The 26,450-nt window shown below is 41.4% G+C and overlaps 1 protein-coding gene across 1 annotated transcript in view; it reads right to left on the bottom strand.

Annotated features, from left to right (window-relative positions):
• The window catches only part of LOC117532888 (plexin-B1-like), a 92,905-nt gene that overhangs the window by 37,968 nt on the left and 28,487 nt on the right, over positions 1-26,450 (bottom strand). Inside the window, 3 exon segments of the mRNA XM_034196473.1 lie at positions 3,566-3,748; positions 5,919-6,161; positions 6,834-7,704. Of these exon segments, the coding sequence (XP_034052364.1) occupies positions 3,566-3,748; positions 5,919-6,161; positions 6,834-7,694 (1,287 nt within the window). The 5' untranslated portion in view covers positions 7,695-7,704.

Here is a 26,450-nt window from a genome sequence, read left to right as displayed (position 1 = left end):
GAAAGCGACGCAGGTTCTGGTCCAGGCTCTCGTCATCTCACGCCTAGACTACTGCAACTCCCTCCTGGCTGGTTTACCTGCATGTGCCATCCGACCTCTGCAGCTCATCCAGAATGCAGCGGCTCGTCTGGTCTTCAACCTTCCTAAATTCTCCCACACCACTCCGCTCCCTTCACTGGCTTCCGGTAACTGCTAGAATCCACTTCAAGACACTGGTACTTGCTTACCATGCTGCGAATGGATCTGGCCCTTCGTACATCCAGGACATGGTTAAACCGTACACCCCAGCGCGTGCACTACGCTCTGCATCAGCCAAACGACTCGCTGCGCCCTCGCTGCGAGGGGGACCCAAGTTCCCATCGGCGAAAACACGTGGGTTTGCTGTCCTGGCTCCAGGATGGTGGAATGAGCTCCCCATTGACATCAGGACAGCAGATAGCTTGCACATCTTCCGGCACAAACTGAAAACTCATCTCTTTCGACTCCACTTCGAGCGATAGAACTATTAACGAAACACTTTTATACTAATAAAGGACTGGCTTATCTAAAGCCAGTTGAGTAGCACTTGAAATGTTTTTGCTCTATGAAGCCTGATGTACTTATATGATTCTGTTTTCCTCAAGTTTGTATTTTGTTGGTCGAACGCACTTATTGTAAGTCGCTTTGGATAAAAGCGTCAGCTAAATGCAATGTAATGTAATAATGTAAAATGTAATGCTACAACCCGTTGCTGCAGATACACGCTTTACAACATCAGGAAGATACGTCCCCAGCTGACCCAGAAAGCGACGCAGGTTCTGGTCCAGGCTCTCGTCATCTCACGCCTAGACTACTGCATCTCCCTCCTGGCTGGTCTACCTGCATGTGCCATCCGACCTCTGCAGCTCACCCAGAATGCAGCGGCTCGTCTGGTCTTCAACCTTCCTACATTTTCCCACACCACTCCGCTCCCTTCACTGGCTTCCGGTAACTGCTAGAATCCACTTCAAGACACTGGTACTTGCTTACCGTGCTGCGAATGGATATGGCCCTTCGTACATCCAGGACATGGTTAAACTGTACACCCCAGCGCGTGCACTACGCTCTGCATCAGCCAAACGACTCGCTGCACCCTCGCTGCGAGGGGGACCCAAGTTCCCATCAGCAAAAACACGTGGGTTTGCTATCCTGGCTCCAAGATGGTGGAATGAGCTCCCCATTGACATCAGGACAGCAGATAGCTTGCACATCTTCCGGCGCAGACTGAAAACTCATCTCTTTCGACACCCACTTCGAGCGATAGATTTATTAACAAAGCACTTATATACTAACAAAGGACTGGCTTATCTAAAGCCAGTTGAGTAGCACTTGAAATGTTTGGCTCTATGAAACCTGATGTACTTACATGATTCTGTTTTCTTCAAGGTTGTGTCTTCCTGGTCGAATGTACTTATTGTAAGTCGCTTTGGATAAAAGCGTCAGCTAAATGCAATGTAATGTAATGGAAGTAGCCCTGTATTGCTTGCTACTTGGAAACATGTATGTAGTTTGTCATGTCGCATGACAGGTTTTGTAAAGCTGAGCTGAGCGACACTTCTATAGGAGATTAAGATAGGTAGACAAACAGCTTTAAGAACAGCTTTAAGAACTTTTAAAAAGGCCCTATTATGCTTTTTGGGGTTTTCCCTTTCCTGTAGTGTTGTTAGTTATATAAGTTGTTTGTGCATGTAAATGTTCTACAAAAGCTAAACACTCGGACACATTGTTTCTGATCGGCTCAGAGGGGGGACAAGTAGTTGATCAAATGGTCAGGTAACCAATCAGAGCAGACTGGGCTACAAATATTAACCCGAAAAAATTGCATAATAGGGCCACTTTAAATTGCAAGGATTTACACTATTTCCAAATGCCTACCATTGAGGTTGCTAAGGTAGATGATACATTACATTAAATGTCATTTGTTAGATGCTTTTATTCAAACTGTGGACAATCCCCACAGGAGCAATTTGGGGTGAAGTGTCTTGCCCAGGGACACAACAACATGCTGACTGCAGTGGGACTCGAACTTGCTATCCCCGGATTCGAAGTCCAGCACACTGAGCTACAGCCTCCCTGATACGTTGGATACTGGACAGCGCTTACATTGAATCTTGTTTTAAAAATCTATTTGTACGATTCTATAAATTACTAAGTCATTAGACAGCAGGCACACTAAGTCACCAAGTATTTTTTTGCCACACAGTGATGATATTAATCCCTGTGACCAGGCCACCAAAATGTGCAGCACTAAGTCTGCAAATACCAAACATTTTCATTACCTATTCATCTCACCATCATTTTCCATATTTTTAGTGAACACCGTCTATCCCAGCCAAAGGTAATGTCTTTAATGGTCTTGTGTTGTCGGGCCAAAGAAAAGGCTTATCTATTAGTTAACTCCTCTTAGGATTTCTATACAGCACCTAAACCCCAGTAAAAATTAAACCGACAATTTTTTACTTTTAAATCAGGCTAATTAAAAAGGTCCTGCAAAGACAGAGCCAAGCCAAGTTTCAAACTGTTGACAGAACGAGTGTAAGAGTCACTGAACGAGTGTAAGAGTCACTTAAGCACAAATTAATGTCTAACAAAATGTTTATGTTGGCATGATAGCATAAAATATTCTTTGAATAACATTTGAAATAATACCACTGTTTTTGTTTAGTTTTGTACACATTGATATTAATGGAATATGTTAAGGCTTTTTTTTTTCTTTTCTGTTTTTCGAGATCGAGCATTATCGAGCATTTTAAGTGTACATGTCCAAAAGAGTTTAACTATGTTATGATGCGGGAAATCTTCACAAAAGGTTCATAATTTTATGGAACATGAGTCATACCTACAATATCCTTGAAGACACATTGGACCAGGAACTATGCTATATTAGGTAGGAGTTTTTTTGTTTTGACAGCCAAGTCAAGTTTCAACCTGCTTTTGTGCTAAACTGACTACAGTTGGCTACATGGAGTGCTGCTTTGATCTGCTACCTCACACCAAGTACTTTGCCGTACTTAGTTCATCAGAACTCTTTAGTTCTGATGAACTAAAGAGCAGATCGCGTTCACACCGGAATAAGTCCCTACCACCCGAAATCAAACTCTGAACTTTACTGAACAAAAGTATTAGGCATGGGATTATGGTGGTATGCTGGTTTGTGTATCTTGGAAAACTGTTGGAATGACTAGAATCTTTCAGGTGCGGTTGCATTGTGATGTAGAAGAAGGGTATGGGAATTGGCACAGACATAAAACAAATAGCTGGGAATTGATCCATGGACATCCTTTGAAGGATTATGCAGAAACAACTGCAAGGGCAGGGTGTATCAGTATCACAGTATTAGGCAAGCTCTATTGGTGCGCATGAGAAATTAGGAAACAGCGTTAAATTAAATGAAATTGGCTAATAAGTCTTAATCTTTCAATGACACACAGATCTTTGTTATCCCAATGATGTGTCCAGGGCGTCTCCCACCTAGTGCATGCTGGGGCAGGCTTGTAGTCCAAAAGAAACTGGCACAAAAATCAAATGATGTCATGGGATGAGATACCTTGTGCATAGTTCCTTTGGAGTCTCCGAGGAAGGCGATGCTGTGTCCCTCTCTGACGCTCACAGCCACCGCAGTGAGACGGGCGGCCGAGGTGTGCCACACCACTTCAGCTTCCAGCGGTGCCCGGCTCGCCATTGGACTGGGGGTGTGGTCGGAGCCACAGGCATATGCCTTAAGAGTATTCTAGAAAGATAAGAAAGAAGGTTTTATTTCCTTTATTTAGGGTTAATTATTGAGTTTATGTACTCATGTCAATGGGGCACTTGTCTGAAAAAGTGAAGCGAATGCAGTCAGTGCCTGCAAGAATTAGATTGTCTAGAAGTCTATGAAAAAAAGTATCCTTCTCAATTGAGGTGTTACCTCAGTAAACATTTTAATTTGTGATATACAGTAATCAGTGCCACTGCATTGATTAGCGGTTGGTTGTTCTTAAAATAAACTAATCCTTTTTTTAGCTATTACATCTGGTTATAAACATGCAAGCCAAAATTAGCAATTCAATTGAAATCACAGTTAAGGTGAGTATGTATGCACCTTTAAAACTAAGCTAGCTAATGTTAACTTAATCTGAAAACTTTGCATTTAATATATGCTAATGGTACAAGGCTCTTTTGGGCTGCTCTCTTTTCCATCCTTCTGTCCATATATGGTCATGTCTGGCTATTAAATAAACACGATTGTGATGGCCAAAATACCAAACTAGAGGTTTTAAAATTAAAATTATTATTATTTAAAATGTCCACAAAACAAAAGTAACTTCATGGTTGCTACATCCGCTTCTTTCCTAAGTGTAGGATGTTAACAGAATGCATCCGAATGACCTGTGTTTCACTGATCTTAACACATTAAACACCTACGGTTCAGACGAACAACTTCATAGTCACGTCTTTCAATTAGTTTTCCATTCTTCCTACCATTGCCTCAGAGCCTTTGAATCCTCTTAATTCACAGTAAGAGGATTGCACCATAGATTAAAGCAGACTCATACGGACACAGCCAGCTCGCTCTTTGGTTGTGCAAAACAACCACCCTAAATCCTGTTTTCTGATAAGCGCCCGAGCTCTGGCTCCACATAATTGGCCCTGAAGCAGGAAGTAGAATAGGAAATATATTTGTTTTAGTCTACTAAAGAGTTTGTTAATTAAAGAAATAAGATGTCTTATCATGAAAACATCCTCTCTATATTTAATCATGTCTGTTTCTTTCAGCATCGCTTTTTTCGTCCTCTGTTATTTTATTCCAATGTTTGCTAGTCTTCTGTCCCATGTTTCTACCCCCCCTTCTCTCTCTACCTTCTTATGTCATTACATTTTTTTCTTTTTTTTGTAACTCCTATCCTTCCTTGTCAGAGCTCATTAAGCAGCATCACAGCTGATTCAGGGTTAGCTTTGTTTATTGATCGCTAACGATCCCATTAAATGGTTCTGAATCCTGCAAGACCTGAGTGGCTGCAGGGGGGGGGGGGGGCACTGGAGGGCTGCAGCTGGGAAAAACTACTCCTAGAGCATCTGGGATTTTTTTTAAATGAGGTCTTCATTACAATGCCTTCATTCTTCCTGTTACTAAGCTTAATCTGGGCAATCCAATTCTCCTTTGTTACCAAGGTATACTTTCTGTTTTGTCTTTGTGTGCCCTTGAAACCAATTGAGTCTATATACTCAAGGTATATAAAGACGGCAGGACATAATGTATCCTCATGTATAGCATGTATGTACTAACCCTAACAAGCACTCAATGCATACAAAACCGCCTGATGGTTGTATGCCGCTAAAAAACATTCAAAATGCAGTTCACATCCATGTTTTTTCAAAATGGCATTACGTCATCATTTTATCCCATTAAACCTTTGTGTGAAATTGTCATAATTAGCATATGAATGGTTGAGTAATGGCCAAAAACATGTTGTGAGGTCTGATAATATATCCTTGGATCTAGGTGGACCTTTGTCCCAAACTTGAAGCAAATCCCTCAAAGCATCATAGCAAGGGATATCGTGTTTACAAGAATAGGGAAGATTTAAGGACATAGTGACCTCCACCTTTGACCATTGACCATCAAAGTCTTCTCAGTTCATTTGTAAGGTCAAGCGGAAGTTTGCACCATATGTGAAGAAATTCCTTCATGGCATTCCTGAGATATCATGTTCAAGGCACCAACTGGAAAACATGATGGCTACGACCTGGGCAGTCACCAACTTGACATTCTAACTATAGAATGTCATTCTGACACGTAGATCAAAGAGAAGCTTTCATATGAGCATGTGATTGGCACAATCTGTGTTTTAAATACCCATTTGGGCTGATGCCTAAATATGAGAACATTAACCTTCTTTCTTATTTTTCTGGATTCTTACCATGGGCAGGTTGGCACAGCTGGACTTGACCTCGTACTCTATGTACGCCACCTCTCCTTCCCCCTCCACCCGGCCGTCCTGGGTGTAGCAGAGGTCGCGGGTGGAGTTGATGTGTCTGTCCAGCTCCTCCAGTGGGTAAACGCACAGAGCCGAGGCATCCAGGGGATTGTTGTTTGTGGAGCCGGCGCGGGTGGAGAAGACTCCCAGCAGATCCTCGCCTTCCTGGTCTCCACCTTGTCCCACCTGTTGCAACAAAGGCATGGGAGAAACATGAGAAAGTTAAACACAGCCAGCATCAGAGTAATGTTGATTTAAAAGCAACATTTCACACTCTATAATCAAGGAATTTAACCATACTTAAATTGCCGCTCCCTACAATTTATTCAAGGATTCTTGGCATCGTTTGGAGACAAATGACTAGACAAAATAACTAGACAAACGTATTCCGATTCCAATTTCTTTATACCCATTAAAAAAGTTTAATCAGTAACCTCAGTAAGTATGACAATATTAAAGTAAAGTCACTTGGTTACGTCCAAATATGCACGAGAGAAAATAAAAAAAATGCTCAAATGTAGCCTTTTTCTCTACCATGTATTGCAGAAGTAACAATAACGGCTACATTTCCACCCATTGAATGTATATATATATATATATATATATATATATTATATAGATAAAAACCATCGTGTGAAACTAGTTCTGTGAAGTGCTTTAATGTGTATGTGGTAGTATATTTTTCTGTATTTTAAAATTGGAACCCTTCTCTCATTGTTACTAAATTGGGAATGTTATTCCTCTTTTTTTCTGTACTTTGGACGCAATACGGATTCCTTAATAAAATCAACAACGTTCCATTTATTCCGTTCCTCCCCAAGCCTGCTTATTTGATGATAACATTTAGTCAGAACGTACCTGAGCAGCCTGGAGAAAGTTGTAAGTCCTGGAGAAGGAGGGGGATCGGCAGACAAGAGGAACTTCCACATAGGAATAATAGGAGGTGTCGTCCAGGCACACTCTGGCAGCATACGTCCGGTACTCCCTCGATGCTGACTTGATGTCACGACGGTAAAACAAAAAGTAAACATAAGAGCGCCGTGTGAAAGACATCACAAAATGGTGGTCGTATTCCGACAGACGTCCAGCGACTGCCAGCTTAGCCGTCTCCTCGTAGGAAAAGATGGGTTCTGATGAAAGATGGCGGGTGGAGATGGGCGGGTGGCTGGCGGTATAGCCCCTCCCCACATACATCACTGTCCTTTCCCCGCCACGAAGCCCCACCACCAGCCCCACGGTTGAAACCAATGGGTCATTGGCGGCGACATACTGCGTATCCACAGGCCTCTCGGTGGAAAAGACAACCTCTTTGATCGACTTGAGGTTGCGTTTCTGGCAGGTTCCCTGGTGGATGCTGCCGCAGGTGATCAACTCCAACGCCGTGGGATCCACCAGGAGTAGTTTGTTGTGGTTACTGGTTCTCCTGGCCTGGGGACAGTTGAACTCGTTGACTGGGGGAAGGCACTCTTTGCTGTCGCTTACTGGGCCAGTCGCCTCCTCTTGCTCCAACCGGAGTCCGTCCAATCCGTCCAGCTGGAAGAGGTGGTCCCTGGCCCCCACGTACACCGTCCCCACAGTGGGGTCCGGGTGGAGCACCAGGTGCTGGAACTCAGTGTCATTACGGGAGAAACGAGGGTAGGAGCGACCATGGGCTGTGGCAAAGAAGATGAGGATGAGGAGGAAGAGCAAGGTGGAGTTCAGAGTCTTCCCATGTAGCATGGCAAATATTCTGAGGAAGGAAACAGAGCAGGGTCAGAGGTCTGAGCTAGAGGTTTTACATCATTCACTAAGGCTAAAAGCTGCTTACCATATAGTTGAGTATAGCGTAAGTTTAAGAGTTTTAGATGGCTTAGGTTTAGGCCAAGATAAATGTTAAGATGTGGTGAGAGGAACTTCGTAAGAACGTAAGATTGCAAGAAATAGGAGATGGTGGAGGAGTTATATCCAGGGTGGGATTTTCACGGCGGCCTTGACGGCCATGGCCGTCGTAGCCCCTCGGTCTGGCCGTTATGCCCCACAAATAATTGTACGTCCTACGGCCACCATGGCCTTTGGGCCCCTCACACTGTTAAAAGTTGCTGTAAAAGCGTCAGAACATTGGTTTCTGAACTGCATTATGCTGCGTTCACAACGGACGCGATGCGAATACTCGCATTGCTCTAACCCTGGAGTTTCACCGCGGCTGTCAGCTGTGTTTACTCCTGTCATTCAAACAGGACGCGCTGGAGAGGGGGCGGGACTTATATCCATGCAAATACTGTGGTGGAAACCAACTACGACCAAATTAACCTATTTTACCGTGATTTCATTGTAATACACGTTTCAAAATGATGCCGAAGCAACTAAATACTGGTAACTGTTAGTAAAAACCATGCTTTGACAACTGTGCAGACAAGACGACAGGCGAAAAACCTTTTAAAATGCGTGTTTTGTGAATGGAGATTGGATCGATCAGGATAAACTAACGTTGTAGCTGCTCCGTCCACACTCACAACAACGTCCTAAAGACAGAATTAAAGCAGCGACTGTATTCGTCATGACACAGACAGTCTGTGGTTTGTACATCTTTAACTTTTGTCCAGTTTCTGAACAGATATGAGGAGCTGTGAGGAGTTGAACACACACAAATTATTATTCAAAGTAAAGTATTTCATTTTATATACGGTAATACTAAGGAGGCATATGATGATACGATTGATATTAAAAAAGTGATTTGTTTTTTGTCATTAGAAAGTGAAGTTATTTATTTGTACTGTAAGCTCCAAATCCTAATTTTTCCCTCAATGTTGAGGGAAAAATTAGGATATGAGCTTACAAATATGCCATGGCCTTTGTGCCCTGGCATGTGGCCTTTCCGCCCTGAAAAAATGTGTGACACCAAAGGCCAAATTGCCTTGCCCCTAAAATGACGAAAATCCAAGCCTGGTTATATCACAGCACGCAAATGAAATGTCAGCATGTCCACTTGGTGTTACTGTCAAAGAAAAACGTTAAAACATATTTATTATTCAAATATTTGAAGTATAGTTGTGTATTCTCTATTCAAACAACAGCTCACAGTTGAAAGTATTTGTGTACATTGCAAAGTTTTAAATCTGTTAAAAAGTATTATTGTATTATTGTTATCAAACCCAGAAAATATCTATAAGACTGACTTTCCTTATGGGGCAAAGAGCAACGTTTGATGAGCAGAAATATGGAAAACAGTGTGCAGGCTGTCAGATCCATGAAAAAGGCAATGTTTTGTAATTATGGATTAAAAAAACAGTTGAAAAACATGGATGTGGAATCCCATTATTTCCTCTGTGTCTATGAACGTTAGCAACACTCAAAATTACTCATCTGATTACAAAGTAAAAAGAAAGAAACACTTGAGTCATAATTCAGAGACAGACGGAAGCAATACTCAAGATGATTGTCCCATTATTCTCCATAATGTCACAACATCTACTCTAATATGATTAGTGCTCATAACGCTATGTACTGTAGAGTGTTTTCATTGCTATCCAAACAGCAGCAGCCGCAGTATCCCTTACAGCCTCTGAGCATCTGAAACAACAACTCTCATTTCCCATTTCCACAGCTATCACTCAACATCTCTGAGCAGAGTGGTGTGTGGACACGGAGCCACTGCATTAACAGTTAAAAATGCCTTTCATTATTAAACAGATTACTCAGACCTTTCACTGACCTCACTGACAAGTAGAATAACTACTGTAAACCATAGTGTATGGAGCAAGCTTTAAACTGGGGATTTGTAAGATATACACAATGCGACATACAGATTATAATGAAACAATTAAATTGAGCTCTGGCAACAATCTCCCCCAAGTATTATAAATGCCCCAGCACTTGTAAAACGAGAAGTACAATGTTTAGAACAAAGCTATTAGACTGTAAAAAACACAGACTGCTGCCTTTGGTCTTTATGGGGCCAGTAGACAAATTATTATTTAGTTGTTGTTTGTTCCATCTGTTATTTGAAGTGTTTAACAGTATTGTAATAATACAAGGAACAAAGGTTTTCCCACAGCTTTAAAAAGGGATATATTATTAGGATTATTTAGGATTGTAGCCTTTGCAGACCATTTACATGCACAAAAACATAAACAGACTACAGGAAAGGGAAAACCCAAAAAGCATGAGGGAGCCTCTTTAATGTCACAATTCTGCTCAAAGATTGTATGGCAGCCATTTGAGAAACTCTAGGCATCAAACTACCATAATCATATATGGAGGCTTGCTAACAACATTGTCTTTGGCCCTAACCATTTGCAAAACAGTGAATAGGAGGATTCATTAAAGTTAGACTGAATCACTATTTGGCTGACCAGTTACGTTAAATCAGAGGTCAATTATATGTTAATTGGTCTTAAAAACATTGGTTGAAATGTCATTCGAAATGTCTGTTTTTGCTCGTTTCTTGCATTAAGTATTGTCCTTGCTGCTGTGATGCAAGTACATTTCAGACTTGATCCGACAATTACGTATAATTGTAGCGTATGATATTAAAAAGGGACATGCCGTTTCTGCACCATTACCTTGCAGTTTGAATAGATTGCTCAGATATTACAAATGCAGTGCTATCTCACCTAACTGTCGACCCCCTGGGGCTGCAATCAGGACAAAGACGAGGGGTGTAGAATAAAAAAGGGAGAAGCTGTGTGTGTGGGTGTGAATGTGTGTGTATTTGTGTGTGTGTTCATAACCAGGGGTTATCCAGGAGCAGGTGCATGTGTCTTAGTATGTCTGGCAAGTGGATGAGTGTGTCTCAGGCCTACGTTTGACTTATTCATGAGCAGAATAAGACATATAATAACTAATAACCCCCACGCCCACTGTCAGAGGATTTGAATGTGGTGTGTATGTGTGTGAATGTCAAGAGGAGTGGCCAGTACAGTCTGTTAAACAGGGCTTGAAAATCCATAGTTGTTTGTGACAGGGGAGGGATAGTCCTCATGAAATATATATACAAAACAAACCAATTCAGTGTGCCTCATGTTTTATTGAGGAAAATCTCTAGAGCTCTTCGATACACTTTGTCTTCCGCCACATTATTGGTGTGGCTTTTACTGAGTAGCTTCACCACTTTGACAGACATGAATGTTCACCTCTGGATGAACTGTTGCATCGTTGACAATTCCTTTGATCTGTGGCACTATATTCAACTTCAAATGTGTCAAATTCTATCAAATACCAGCAAGTCGAAGGACTCTTACATCAGCTTCCACTGTACTTTGCTTTTAGTGCTCGTTTGCAAATGTTAGCACGTTAGCATGCTAAACAAAGATGGTTAAGATGGTATTGTATCATACATGTTGGAATCTTTATTGTGACCATGTTAGTGTTTAGCTCAAAGCAATTCTTTAAAGAGAACAGGGGAGCTAGCATGAGGCTTAGATATATCGATAACAGATGTTAGAGCAAGACCATGTGACCTTTGCTGAAGACCAAAACATTTCAACACAAGCTACAATTACAGGATAATGGCAAATGCTATAGCATTATTCGCAATAAGAGAAGAATCATTAGTCAAGTCGTCAAACTGATGCAATAAAGAAAGTAAATAAATAAAGAACAATGATGAAATCCTGTTATCAAGACAGTTTGAAACCTGGGTCTCCTGCCTCTCTTACACAAACATATGTGTGTGGACATAACAACTTTATTAGGGTATTGATTAGATAAAGTGTTTGCACTGAGTAGCGTGACTTCAAACGGTTTAACCCATTTGAAGCTAATGCACGACCACTGATAATGGTTTGGCCTATTTGAAGATGATGTACTTGCATGTTTCTTGTTGTTTTGAGATTGCATCTTCAAGGTTGATGCACTTATTTTAAAGGGCCCATGTCATGCTTTTCTGGTTATTACCCGTCTCCTTGTGTGTTATGAAGGTTTGTATGCATGTAAACGGTCTGCAGAGTCAAAAACCCTCAAAGTACACCCTGTAGCGAGTAAAACTAACACAGACCTGTCTATGCTGCCCCAGAACGCCTCGTTGGAAATATCTTTCATTTTCCAATGTTTTCTTCCTGGGTATCGTGACGTGCCCTTACCCAAATGAACAACAAATGACCGGATTGGTCCAACTGGACCAATCCACGCAGCACCTCACACACCAGGATCCCTTGGCGTCACTATCTTGTCTACTACAGGGAGTCCCATTGACTTGCATAGAGCTCCCTGGTTGGTAATAGACGAGTTGGGATGGCGGAGAAATGCTCTCCGCAGACCCATTCTCAGAGCGTTATAAACCTTTTTTTTACTCAATATCAAGCCACACTTATTGTTTTGACTTCGGCTGTGAGTGTTTGTGTGTGCTCAGGATGAGTTTCGCGCTGTCTTGCTGTTTCGCCAACCCGGAAACCACACCGCCAGTGAGCTCACACTGCAGCAGCGAGCCTCGCAACGTCCCGACCAATCAGAGCACACTGGGCTCACAGGGAGGGGGGGCTCCAACAAGCCGTTTAGGACAGAGTGAAATTCAATGAATACACATACTATACAGAGATGCTGTATGAGAAACCAATGTGAGTTTGGAAAATTGCACAATTTAAATCTATTCTAGTAGACCTCAACAATGGAATTATGATCAGTAGAAATGGCCATGACATGGGACCTTTAAGACCCTAGCCACACGGAGACGATAACGAAAACAAACTGAATTTATATCAAAAAAGTCTTCTGTCCATACGCAAATCGGCACCAGAAACGTGTCCGTCCACACGAGACTGCTCGACCCGCTGGAGACGCTGTAGTACATATGCCGGGCCTTTAAGTGGCGCTGTACTTTCGCCTCAAAATACACCAAAAGCATAAGACCCCCGAGCATGGTTGCCATGGTTGCCCTTCTGTTTATTCTCCGCGGTGGATTTAGCAACATGTAGTTCATGTAGTTCTCCATCTCCACTTGTTACTCATGGTTGTGGTAGGGGAGCTGTAGATTTTGCACTAACATCTGTAGCATGGTCAGTAGCGTCTGGAGCACGAACGCAACTCTGTGATCTGCCATTGTTGTTGTTGGCGAAACACAACAGCAGAGGTGGGGAGAGGCAGGGCCCTGGCTATTTCTCTTTTTCTCCCTCCCCGAGGCGAGCGTGTGCTCCTGCTGTAAAAGGCACCCACTGCCACTAACCCTGAGCCTGGCTCCCGAGCAGGACGTTCTCCCCGGTAGTCTACCAGCAGATGGAAAAACATCCACCTCTCCGCCTCTTCCAAGGGACGAGGGAACCGTGCGGGGGGGTCTGCTGGAGGCTCCTGCTGGGTCCTGTCCTGTCCTGCGAGATACCGGGACCTGGCTCGAAACACTCCGAACACTGTTGTTGGCGAAACACATCAGCAATGACGCGGGAGGGAGCAGTAGAGGTGGGGAGAGGCGGGGCTATTGCGTCATCGTTATCAGGAAATGATCGTATAGGGCCGTACCCACGGAGCCGTTTGGCGCCCCAGAGCATTGCGTCTGCAGATCTACCCACCTTGGGACCCGCTATCGTTATCGTTTCTGCGTTTCCCTGTCGGCCTCGTGTGGCCGAACCGTCTATATGATAGAGAACTGTAGCGGATACGACCCGTATCGTCTCCGAGTGGCTTCAGCCTAAGACACTTTGGACAGCAGCGTTAGATCAATTAAATGTAATTGGTGTTTTTTTTTGTTTCACAGCCAAATAGAAAGAAATAATTTTACACTTCAAGCTCATCATATTTAATTCAGGAATGTCCTTCAATCACAACTCCAAAACAATTTGTTTGTCAGGTACCTAACCCTAACTTTTTTTAAGCTGGATCTTTTCTGCCTCGTCAAGCCTCTGTAACACAGAGCCTGGGAACAATTCAAGACAAATTCTCACTGCCCCTCTGAGCAGCGTCCTCACCTGCTCTTTGACCGGCCAACATGCCACAGCAGACATATTTATAGCGCGTGACGACCCCATCACCATGGGAACTTCCTCTTACCAAACAGCAATGATGGTTTCCTATGAGCTAACATGAGAACAGACTTCATGACTGTGGTGGGAGATGGAGGGGAAGAACAGAAGCATAATAATTGTAGCTGTGGTAATGAAAAAGCCAAAATAAGATATTTATTTTCCATAACTGAGACCTATTATGTTTTCTTCAAGGTTGTGTCTTCCTGGTCGAATGTACTTATTGTAAGTCGCTTTGGATAAAAGCGTCAGCTAAATGCAATGTAATGTAATGTATTAAGCATTTGCACTTCATTTATCAACTAAATTACCCCTCTTACACTTAGATAGCTCTTTCTATAATCATCTATTTAACTGTGAGTGGAGGACATTTATGGATTCCCATTGGCGTAAATACACAAGGCATCTTTTTGTGCCTTTCAGCCAACAATGAGCACAAATCTGCAATCTTTATTCACTGCATCCGGGCTTTGCAAATGCCTGTATCCTAATGTTTAAAGTTAATCTACTTTTACTCCTACTGTGGAAATGTTAGGTAGTCATACAAATACCACCACCCTTCAGAGAGGCAGAGGGGTCTCCTCTCATGCTGTTCACCAACAATCGCAGAGTTCCTCAGTTGTTCGACCATGGGGCACAGTCCAACAAGCTATAAATAACAACTAGTAGACCATTAGACTGTCAACTGAAATGGGGAGGGGAACGGGTGGTCTCAAAGAAACTATGGAGCCATATTCCCATGGACACTAGCAGAAACATACCAATACCAGTGAAATGATGCTATTGTACTAAGATAACAATCCTTTGTTGCCCTTTTTATAATGGTATAAATATATTTTAGTATACATTTTAGTTGCTGCCAAAACTGTTTATTTGCAGCAATTAAAATTAATCTTGTAAAAAAAGTAGAAGGTAGAAATGGTACTGCATCCCAAAAACAATGTTCTTATATCAACTGGAAGATGGTAAAATATTTGTTGTGTCTCGTCAAATGTGTTAGTTATGTTTATGTATTTTGTCTGTCATTTCCTGTTTTATGTTGTACTCACCTCTTGTCTTTCATTTCCGGCCCTGTTTTCTTCCTCCCCTTTTGTGTTTTTTCCCGCCATCATCAGTGTCAGCCCCGCCCCTGATTGTTTCCACCTGTTCCCACTCACCTCATGTTTAAATAGTCCTGTCTCTCCCCTGTCCTGTGTCAGTTCGTCTTGCTTGTTTCCCCGAATGGCCGTGCCAAGCCTCAGCTCTGAAAGGATCGCTTTTCACTCATCTCAGGTTTTTTATGTTTGTTTATTTGGTTAGGCTTAAGTTTTTTGTTACGCTAGTTTTTTCCTCCTTGTGAGCGCTTTTTGTTATTTACACTACCTACTCTGTTAAGAGGGATTACCTGATCTGTTAAAATAAATACACTTTTTGTATTACATTCAAGACTTTTCCTCTGGGTCGTGCATTTTGGTTCATCAGGTTGTGTCGACGTCCTGACAATATTATTCTGGAGTCTGGAGAGTCTTAGAAACTTAGAACTTGCTGGTCTCTGAAACTGGACCTTGACTAGAACGCCCCACTTAAACTTAGAATATGTACGTTCTTTTAGCTGCTGATGGCAGGGTGACCTACCCATCCCAATCAACAGCAGTAGATACATTGATACTAGTACTACTACTATTAACTCCTCAGAATGTGTTCTCCTCTGTGAACTTTTGCCCCAACCATTTCTATCCGTCCCGCTTTCTCTCTCTGTCCACATTTATTAATCACAGAGAGTCTGCTGTGCAAGTTCATTTCTATAGCACTTAATGAGCCGTGACAGCCCACTGAACGCCTAAGACCCCATAAAATATGTGGGGTCAGCAGCTCAGGGACAGTGGGGAACATTGGGCCCAGAGCCATGGAGCATTGCTCTCCATTGTTATGTTCTGCTGGGTTGACTGGGTCTTGCCCCGGGCCCCGACTCTGCAGCACTGGCATCTGTGGATCCTATCGAGAATACAGTAGAAAGACTAGCAGAGTCTGTCTGTTTGAGATCAGCAATAACCGCCCGCAGGAAGGCAAGGAGATACAGAACAGACACAAACGTTTGCCAGTAAACAACTAGATTTAATTTAAAGTAGGAAATGGAAAGAGTTGGCATATGTTTTGGGTGACGTTCATGAAACTTAAGAAAGACGGAAACGCCCTTCTTGGAACCTTTACTAGAAAATGTAAGTCTTTGCTGTTTTATGCTGAAGGATTCTGTTTATTGTGAAGACAAAATAAAGCCAAATTGAAAAAAATAATCGAACCAGTCGTGTCTGGATTTCTGTGGCAGTAAATTATCGCTAATCGAGAAAATTGCATCTATCAGGTAAATATATCAGTGACATCAACAGGGGAGGTCTAAAGCTAAACCTTAATTTGCCGTAGATATCTATAGCTGGAATCCTGTCAACCATTTGCACCAACTATAAATCCAGCTTTAGCGTGATGTCATGCATTGGACAAAGTTGCGAGGGCGTTATTCACCAATGTTGAGTGATACACACCAAGGGTAGCACTTATGCCAAGTTAGGCAGGACCACTTTCTCCTTAGAAACACGACGGAAAAGTCAACCAGAGCAGTTATACCGCGTTACATGTGAATGCAGCTTTAGTGATTCACAATAGAATGTTCTGTAACTTCATGCCACAGCAATATTAGACACTCAGAGCAGTCAGATGTGTTTCTCAACTAAAGTGAGAAATAAAGTACACTTGAAAGGGGTTGGGTATGTGTTTGAGACGGCTGTTGCCTTCTGATTTCACACCGACTACTTACATTCCTACTTACATTACTATTCATATATATAGCATTAACTATTCCTCAGTCTAACCAAATTGTTTTTTTTGCATTCCCAATGCTAACCATGTGTTCAATTCTGCTTCCTTATTGGAGTAGTAGTGAATGAAAAAGAAAGGTTAAAATTCAAGGATCCCAAAAATTGGCATGCTATACTGTATACTGTACACGTTCCCGTGAGATCAAGTTAAACTAAAACACAAAAAAATGCCTGCTTTCCCACCCAGATTGACATCAAATTCAAACTGGAGCCGTGATCACGCCCTTTGCATCATTTCAAATCCAAATGAACATCGACATACAGTGTAGCCACTGCTTGTGTGTCCCTACTTAGACAGTTAGATCAGTGAAAGTGCTAATATTATCAGAGGCAGATATACACATGCTTGGCCCCTTTCCACTTCCGTCGCCTTCTCTGGGGTCAATGGCCATCTCTCTCCCCTCAATTCACATGCAGACACAGAGGGTCTCTCTCTCTCCGGGCCCCTCCGGTGTGCTGAAGGGGCTCTCTGTCTGCTGCTGGAGGGAATAGTGTCCCTTTCACAGCTCCTCCACCAAGAGGCTGTGCTGAACGGACACAGGATAAAAGCCACTTCCCTTGGAAAGAGAATCCACACACACACACGCACGCACACACACCTACAACACACTTTTTCATGTGCACAAACCCAGACTCGGTCAGACGGTTTTATAACAGGATCTTTTTACTCTGGTGACAGTTAACTCTCCCTGGGAAAAGCAGGTGTTGAGCTGAGCTGCTTAGCGCAGCACGACACACACGACCTCAGATCAACTGTAAAACTATTTGAGCTTCATGTGCTGTAATCTGTTATTGATGATTATTCATAATAGCCAGGTTTTTTTGTTCTTTTATAATAATAATTAAATAGACGGCATTATGAAATAGAAAGTTTGAAATTCAATGACCTCAAAAACAAACAAAAAATATTTGTTTTTACTTAAAACTATTGTTTCCATAACTATGAGTTTGATTTATTTATTATATTGTTTTTCAATGTATTGTTTTTATCATATTGGTTTTATAATGTAATATTTATGAATAAAAAAGCCCATGATACTGAAACAACTTCATAAATATGCCATTTGTTTTTAAATTGTTATTTATTATTATTTACGAAACTCTTCAAAATGTAATATTCTTAATAAAAAGCCATTGTGAAAGGTTATGAGGAGTAACCTTTTAAATGTTGTGACCTCGGGAAAAAGTAACCAGAATAATAAAACATTTTATTACAATGATTTCAATTAATTGTATTAAATCATTTCACAATGTATTGTTTTTTTGTTTATTTTATTCATACATATATGATATCAGATGTATTCCATAACGCCATATCTAGTAAGATGCAGAAAGAGTAAAATGCCATGATATGCCAAAACGTCATAAATAGGCCGATGGGTATTTTTTTTAAACAATTATTAAACAATGTATTGTTTTTTTGTATGTTATTCATAAATGTATCATATTTATTTGATAATGGCATATTTATGAATAAATAAAAATGGCATGATACTGCAACTTCATTATTTTTTTTTATGAAATCATTCAAAATTAAATAATGAAATAGGGCAGAAGGAACAAAGAACAAAGGGTTTTATTTCATTCAAATAATTATTTGCTTTTTCTTTTTTTTAATTAATTTTTAACACGTTGGGGCTTTTTATATAACCTTTTTTTTCTGGTTATCTAAGACTTTTTTTGAAGTGTATTTTCAAAAAGGTTGAACTTGTTTCTCTGAGTATCTGGCTCCAAGGCCCTTTGACCTTTTGACCTTGACTGAGAGGGAGGGAGAAGACAAGTGTGCTGTAATGCTTCAGCTCAACACTCAACAGGCTCAAGGATCAAAGAACAGCCAGGGGATGGACTGACCAAAGCAGCTGATGCCTAATTTAACTTCTTAACCGGGGTCAGGCAAACGGCTGTGGGACCCATCTGGCCCTGGAGTGCGGTAAAATATGGCAACTTAATAAGCATGTGTGTTAAAAATCTAAAAATGCAGAGAGTGGGTGTACAGAGAGTGTACAGTGCCGGTGGTCAGATCCTTAGAGTGGCCTCTGCTGACAGGGATGGAGCGCACACAGCAGCGCTGGCAGCAGCCAACAAATCCTGCCACAATTACAGACCTCAGCTCTCTGGACTCCCGTAGGAGAGTAACACAATGAGTGACAACGTGAGAAAAAGGGAGTAATGGATGACCAAGCAACAACGCTTTTAAAAGAAATAAGAGTACAGTGCCTGTGCTTCAAGCGCAAAGACTTCCTTGACTTCACTGCACCCGAGAATGATTCAGAGGCTGCATTTGTCTACAGAAATATTTAGGCAATACAAATCGTAGGTCCACTGACTCTCGTACAATACAACCTATCTACCTAATGTAAAATAAAAAAGTCACAACTTAGTGCATTAAGAGAGTGCAATAGACAAAGTGGTGCATGAAAGGAATACGGAAATCATATAAACACAAGATAGAAAAAATATCAGCATTTATATTCTCAGTGAGCTTGAGAGATGCTCGACTGATCTTCTTACATTTTGACAAAGTCATGTTAGCCTTCTCCCCTGTTTTTCAAAATTGATGCTAACTGTTGCTTCATATTTAATGCTCTCATCCAATTATGGCCAGGAAAGCTAACAATTAAGAAAAAACTTCCCACAAACCTGAAAAGAAAATCAAGAAATCCAAAAATGGCTAAAACAAAGGCTAGTAGTATTGTCTTAAAGCAGGGGTGGGGAACCTCCGGCCCCCGGGCCGTATACGGCCCGCGAGACCATTTGGTGTGGCCCTCGAGGTAATTTATAAACACACGCAAAAAAGAAAAAAATTAAAGAAATCTAGACTGCAAAATAATTAAACCAGTGAGTGCCTGTTTTTCCTGGCCAAGGTCAGGGTCCTTGAACACAACACGAGCCTAACGTGTCATCACGTGGTATATGTCTCGTCTGACAGGGGTGTAGTTCTGACGGAGAGCACCAGAATGCCGCTCCGGCACTTCTAAAAAATTGCAGTACCCATAAGGAGCCGTACACATGCCGCAGTTTTTGCGTGGCTGTGTCTTTAGTTGAAAGCCCAGTGGCATCTGTCACACTAATCATACAGACAATAACTGTGCTGTTATTAGCATCTGGTTAGCTAGCTATGCTAACGAATATAAGAAGCTTTTTCTACAACCAGTGAGGTAAAGGCACATCTTTATATGATCATTATAGTTATAAAACAAATAAGAGAATAAAGTAAACAGGTATAAAATACTATATGACGGTAAAAAAAAGTTGTTATTAATAAACAAGAATACAGTTTGAAAGAGGAGTGATTTGTAAAATACCCATAAAGAAAAAATAAATCTGTTTACAGTTCTGTTTCATATGGGTGTTGAGAGATGTATCCATAGAGCTCCTAATGTTGCTCTCAAAGTGCACCAGATTGATGCTTTTAACTTCAATATTTAAAAAAACAAATCTTCCCGGGGGAGCATGCGGGGGTCCGGGGGGAACCCCCCTAGAGGAGGTTAGGTCCCCCCCCCCCCACTTAAATCATGTTCACATGGATAGGAGTCTAAATACATTTGCACACATCTTGTGTCCATATCTTTCTGTTTGGTGGTCACGCCACACCGTGCACGTGCATGCGTGAGTCATGGTGAGATATCTGGATTAAAAGGTTGCTTTTTCTTTGCACAGAATGAAAGAAGGGGGAAATGAATGGGCTGTGATTTTAGTATTTTTAAGCAGAGGTCAATAATTTGTACGGCCCTCGGAGGATGTTGAAAACATTGAAATGGCCCTTGAGAGGAAAAAGGTTCCCCACCCCTGTCTTAAAGGGATAGTTAGGACTTTTCGAAGGGGATTTTTTTAATAAATTACTGTATTCCCTAAAGTAAATGGGAGTTGACGTTCCGCAAATGTATAGAAACAGACAGGACTACTAGCACAAAGCAAAGTACTAGTGGATGGGAGGGTAAGCATTCAAATATTTTAGCCACACAAAGAATCTGTATCAGAAGTAAGTGAGAGTTACAACAAGACTATATTCACTGTTTTATCTTGTGTGATAGACTTTTCAATCCATCAGACTCCTTTGGAATGACATACATTTGTACATGTAGAAAACACGTGGCCTGTTGATGCTTCGCTCTGTGATTTTGGCCTTTTAAAAAAGGGATTGTTCATTTTCACAAAAAACTGGAAAAGTTAACAGACAAAGGCATTAGTATTTTAAAAAAAAAAAGACAAAGAAGGCTTAAAAAGCTTGTCTGTGGCCAGTTTGGGGTTTGAATTTGCCCCGGGCCATATGCTCGGGTGAAGCATCACGTCATGGAGGACGCTGGTATGGTCATTGTGTGGCAGAATGCTAAGGAGGTGGCAGTGGGACGTGCATGCGTATTCATTTGTTTGCGGATGGTCTGCATACATTACCACCTACGGCTTGTACAGCCACATCTCCAGTCCAAGTCACACACACACACGGCCGCCTCTTCTTTCACAGTACTCAATAGCCTAAGAAAGCCCTTTGTCGTCCTTCGTTGTCGTGGCGACATGCCTGGGTTGAGTGAATAGAGAGCGGAGGTCTAGCTCTCCCAGTCTGCGGGCATTTTAATCAGCTTGTCACACTGTCTGTGGTCTAACAACGCTTGTGCAAGCCCTCTGTCCCTTGTGACGGCCAAAGATGCTTCTTAGCATTTTTTTTTTTTTTTTTGGGCAAGCACATTTTATGATTCAGAGAGAGCATCAAGCCTGATTTTCTGCTGTGTTATTGGATTAGACAGTCGAAAAAAGTGGCGCTTCCAGGCAGAAGACCAGATCGTGAACCAGAGTATTATTGTTAATATCACTTGGCTGAGGCTAGAAAATCTGGTCTGCTTTCTGCCTACCCTCCAGTGTAATAAGTGCTGTGGTTATGAAACATGCAGTATGCCTTCTCAAAGTCCCAGGATAAGCCTAAAAAAAACATGCATTCCCAGAAGAACGTATTGCTGGCGGTTTTGAGTTTGGAACAAGAATCTGAGAACATGATTTGTTTTATTCATGAATGAGTTTGCAGCTCATGACCCCTGGCGAACCTTTGACTCATAACATGGTAAGTGGAGGCAGTCCTGAGTCTCCTTCTGTCTCAACAAATCCTCTCGCCTGTCTCTGCTTCTTTCTCCCCCTCCCCCCCCTCTGTCCACCGTGCCTGGTGTCTCAGGCGCCTATCTGGATGCCACGGATTTTCGAAATGTTTGGTCAGGGATTCTTTGCGGCTGTTGTCCCTGCACGACTGTAGTGATAACCGCTGAAGCATTATATCATTACATCATTCCGCCATTAAGAAAAATAAACTCTTGTGGTTAGACCAAACCATGTATCTGATTAAAGTCAAACTGAAATGTGGTTAGACTTCATTTTACGAGTAAGCTAATAAAAACTATGGTGATACTGCAAAAATGTTTAGGACATTTACGAAAACGTAAAAGTTTTCATTTTCCATTGTTTTCTTCCTGGGTTCTGTGACGTGTGAATACCCAAATCAACAACAAATGGACCAATCCGCCAGGATCCCTTCTTTTGATAAAGCTTACAGTTGATAGAATAATCTACTAAGAGTGCAATGACATAGACACGCTGTGCCTCTTCACCTACATTTTGGTTATTGCTCTTTCACTTAAATCCTAAAAGCTTGGATTTTATATTTAAAACTAAGGTTATTACTACTTCTCATTCTTCTAAATCTATTCTCTCTCTACTTCTCATACTCTACTCCTGTAATCTATTCATTCTATGTTCTCTTTATCCAAAACTAGTGGTGCACGATAATTATCGGCCCGATAATTATCGGTCCGATATTAGGAATTATGACGTCATCCCGATAAACCCGATAACAGTATTAATAGCCCCGATAATATAACAATATATTTTTTGGGTGAAAAAAATACTGCGGTGTGGGTGGATTGGGATGAGCGGCGCTTGTTTTTCACTCGGCTCCTCCCGTTTTGCCAGTACTGTGGTATTAGTGGTTTAGGAAGAGGGGAGTTTTTCACAAATCCAGCGCTCCCTAACTCATGCCTGCTGTGACGTAAATGGTGTGCGGCCGTGAAGCCAGGACAGTAAACAAACATGTCGTCGGTAGTATGGGACTATTTCAAAGTTTCAGAGTTAGATAGTTCGCTTGCTATTTGTATTAACAAACGCAATGCAGAAGTTCCACGAGGAGGGAAAAAGGCAACAAGCTTTTGGCAAATGTTTGATAGGCTTGCTGTCCTATAAATGCCAGGTAATAGTTGTTTCCATTTCTTAATATGGACCACTCATTGTTCACTCATTGTTCAGGGAAACACATTGATATTGCCTGATTGACTCAATTATATTTATTTGGGAAAATAAATATGGTCACTTTGAAGAGTCAAAACTGTTCTTGGCTTTGTTTTGTTCATAGTAGTAATGCTCATTTCATTTGCTCACTACTAGTCTTTTTTTACCACCAGGTGTGCAAAAACTACAGGTACATTTAATATATATATATTATATTATTATCGGGTATCGGTCTTGAGAAGCAGGAAGTTATCGGTATCGGTTTCAAAAAACCAATATCGTGCATCTCTATCCAAAACCTTTCCCCTCTCTGACCTCTCAAGGTTTTATTAGAGCATTGGTTCCCAACCTGGGGGGCGCGCCCCCCTTGGGGGAGAGCCAAAGATCGCAGGGGGGGGCGCCAGGCCTCAGATGATTTTTTTTTTTTACATATAATTGTAAGGCAATACATGATTGTCACTAAAAGCCTTGTCTCTACATTACAATAAAATATAAAAAATTATTGATTAATTAATTTTAATAAAAATTCAAGTTATTATTAAAGGAATTAAAAAGACAAAATGTATAGTGTTTTCTTTAATATAAATGTTTCTTCTGCCCGTAAAGTGTCCAAACCAGGCTTTTCTGGATAAGCGCATTTTTAAAACATAGTCATTGTCCATGTCGGTTTCAGTTGGATTATTTGTCACAGTTGCTCCGATCAGATCGGTCTCCTCCATTTTGTAGATTATTTACGACTTTTGAATCCACATAAACACATCGGCAAAATCCAGCTTACTTTTAGCATGTGTTTTAAACAGTTTAATCCCTTTGTGAATTGTTTCCACTTGCGCCGTCCTTTAATTTCTTCATACAGCGGGAATCCAAATTAATGAATCCCGAGTCCAATAACCAACAAAGTCACTCCAATAGTGCTCCTTAAATTACACTTTCATCCTCCTTTAACAAAATACTTCACATTCATCCAGTTTGTGACAGTAGTTGTAGCATTTTAGAGCCTTAACTTTAATTACCGCTGTTGCAAAAATGTGCTATATAAATAAAACTTGATTTGGCTAACTAACAGGGAGTCCCATTGACTTGCATAGAGCTCCCTGAACACTGGTAATAGACGAGTTGGGATCGCGGAGAACTGCTCTCCGCGATCTTTTCTTACTCAATATCAAGCCACACTTATTGTTTTTACTTCGGCTGTGAGTGTTTGTGTGTGCTCAGGATGAGTTTTGCTTGTTCTCGCTGTACCCGGAAACCTGTCCGCTCCTCGCAGCAGCGGCGAGCAGCAACGAGCCTTGCAACGTCCCGACCAATCAGAGCACACTGGGCTCACAGGGAGTGGAAGCAGGAGCTCCAACAAGCCGTTTAGGACAGAGAGTGAATACACATACTATACAGAGATGCTGTATGAGAAATCAATGTGATTTTGGGAAATCTATTCTAGGAATATGGAAATATGATCATTAGAAATGGCCATGACATGGGACCTTTAAGTCTTTTGAGTCACCAAAAACATTCAGGAAGACCCATTGTTCTGTTAAGTAAGAAAAGCTACGCTAAATAAAATCCTCTATGAAAGTGAAAGCTAGCTAACCATAGCTTGCTAACGTTAGTACAGATTAGGAATACATTTTACTTTGTGGACTCCTCCAACTGCCAGACACTCCTGCAATATAGAAGTGAGGTGGTCTAGCTAGCATTAGCCGTCTTTTTCACGGTTCAAAATGAAGGAAAATGGCCAGAAAGGACATGATTAAGCTAATATTAGCCGAAGTTCTCACGGTTCAAGATTAACATTGACCTAGGGAAACGATTAATGTAGCCAATACGTTCAGAACATAATGAAATTTAGATTTTTTGGATTGAAATTCTTGTTCACGTGTCCTTATAAGCTTCAAGTATTTTGAAGTAGTGTCCATTTGTGCTTGCAGTCAGTTGCTAGGGTCTGTTCTACTAACACACTGACTGTTATGTATGTTCAAAGAAAACGCAAGTATTAGATGGGCGTATACAACATTTAAGGTCTTTCTTTATGTGGGTCAACCCAGAAAAAACTCTCTGATAACATGTTCTAATGGGATGTATTAAGATGAATGGAAAATATAATGGTGACTCTAAATGTCTCTGTGGTGTGGGTATATTTGAAAACCATCTTCTCCGCTGTGTCCGCATTTGTTTCTACTCGTTGGTTGTTGATGGCTACCTGACCACAAGAAAACAATACAACAATACAACAATACAACAACGCTTGGCTTTCATACCTCACTGGCGTGGCAGGTCAACTCAGTTTGCATGCATGCAAAGACTGCCTAATTTCATCCCAAACGTGTTTCATCTGCTGAAAAACACGTTTTATTTATACATGGGATAATAGGGCTGCAACAAACGACTAATTTGATAATCGATTAATCTATCGATTAATGAAACGACTAATCGACTATTCAGACTATTACTGTATGCCTTGCACAATTTCTCAAACCCTCTTGTTTAGCCATCAACTTTTAGATGTAGCTTGAGGTTGTTTTAGGCATGTGGAAACTAACAATGAAGACAATAAAGATGAATACTTGATTCAAAAATACATATATTATTAAATTAACAAATTGTGAACAAAACTAACATTGCTTTTTATTGAAATTAAATAAATAATATTTCACATCAAAAGAAACAACAATGTTTTAACAAATCGTATTAAATAAACTGATGACAGAACTGTGAACAGAATAGCTGAAACTTTAACAAAATAAAGAGTAACTCAGTTACCTCTAATCATTAACCCATGTTTGAATCATTGAGTTAACTGCGTGTGTTGCTGCTAGCATACATAACACCTGACGTGGAAACGTTACTCGTGGATGGGGCTACAGAGCTGCTAGAAAGACAGTCGAACCCGGTGCATTCCTCCGTCTGAATGTGGTGCACTTTTGCTAAATGTTTGACACATTGCTCGTGTTACCGCCCTCACATGCTGAACTCTCTTGGCAAGGAGCATTGTCCACCTCAAGACGGGTAACATTTAACCACACCTTGGAGCGCTTCTCTCCGCCATCTCCGTGTGTTGCTGCTTGTAGCAGCCGCGTGTGTGTAAACTGCCCCGCCCCCTCGCGCACAGACGGGGGAGAGAGATCTCGTCTCGATTGGAAAGATCGAAAATACACCGACATTTGTTTGTCTTTTTGCATGTTAGAAACGAGTTGGCGACACTAAGATTGCGAGATAATATTTGTGTAGCAATAATACATGACCTTTCTCTTTCTCAACTCGCTACTCGGAGGGAAGTCGCTGTCATATGCCTTGTGAACACTCCGATAATGCCTCTCCACGTTACCTTTCTTTGGCAGAGCGACGCTTGCTTTACAAATAAGGCAAATAACCTTTGAATGTGACATCCCAAACAAATATTCTTCCTCCCATTCTGGGTGGAAGTGGTTTGT

The sequence above is a fragment of the Gymnodraco acuticeps genome, unplaced genomic scaffold (genome assembly GCF_902827175.1).
Source record: "Gymnodraco acuticeps unplaced genomic scaffold, fGymAcu1.1, whole genome shotgun sequence".
Classification (NCBI taxonomy): Eukaryota; Metazoa; Chordata; class Actinopteri; order Perciformes; family Bathydraconidae; genus Gymnodraco; species Gymnodraco acuticeps.
This window is presented reverse-complemented; position numbering and strand designations above follow the sequence as displayed.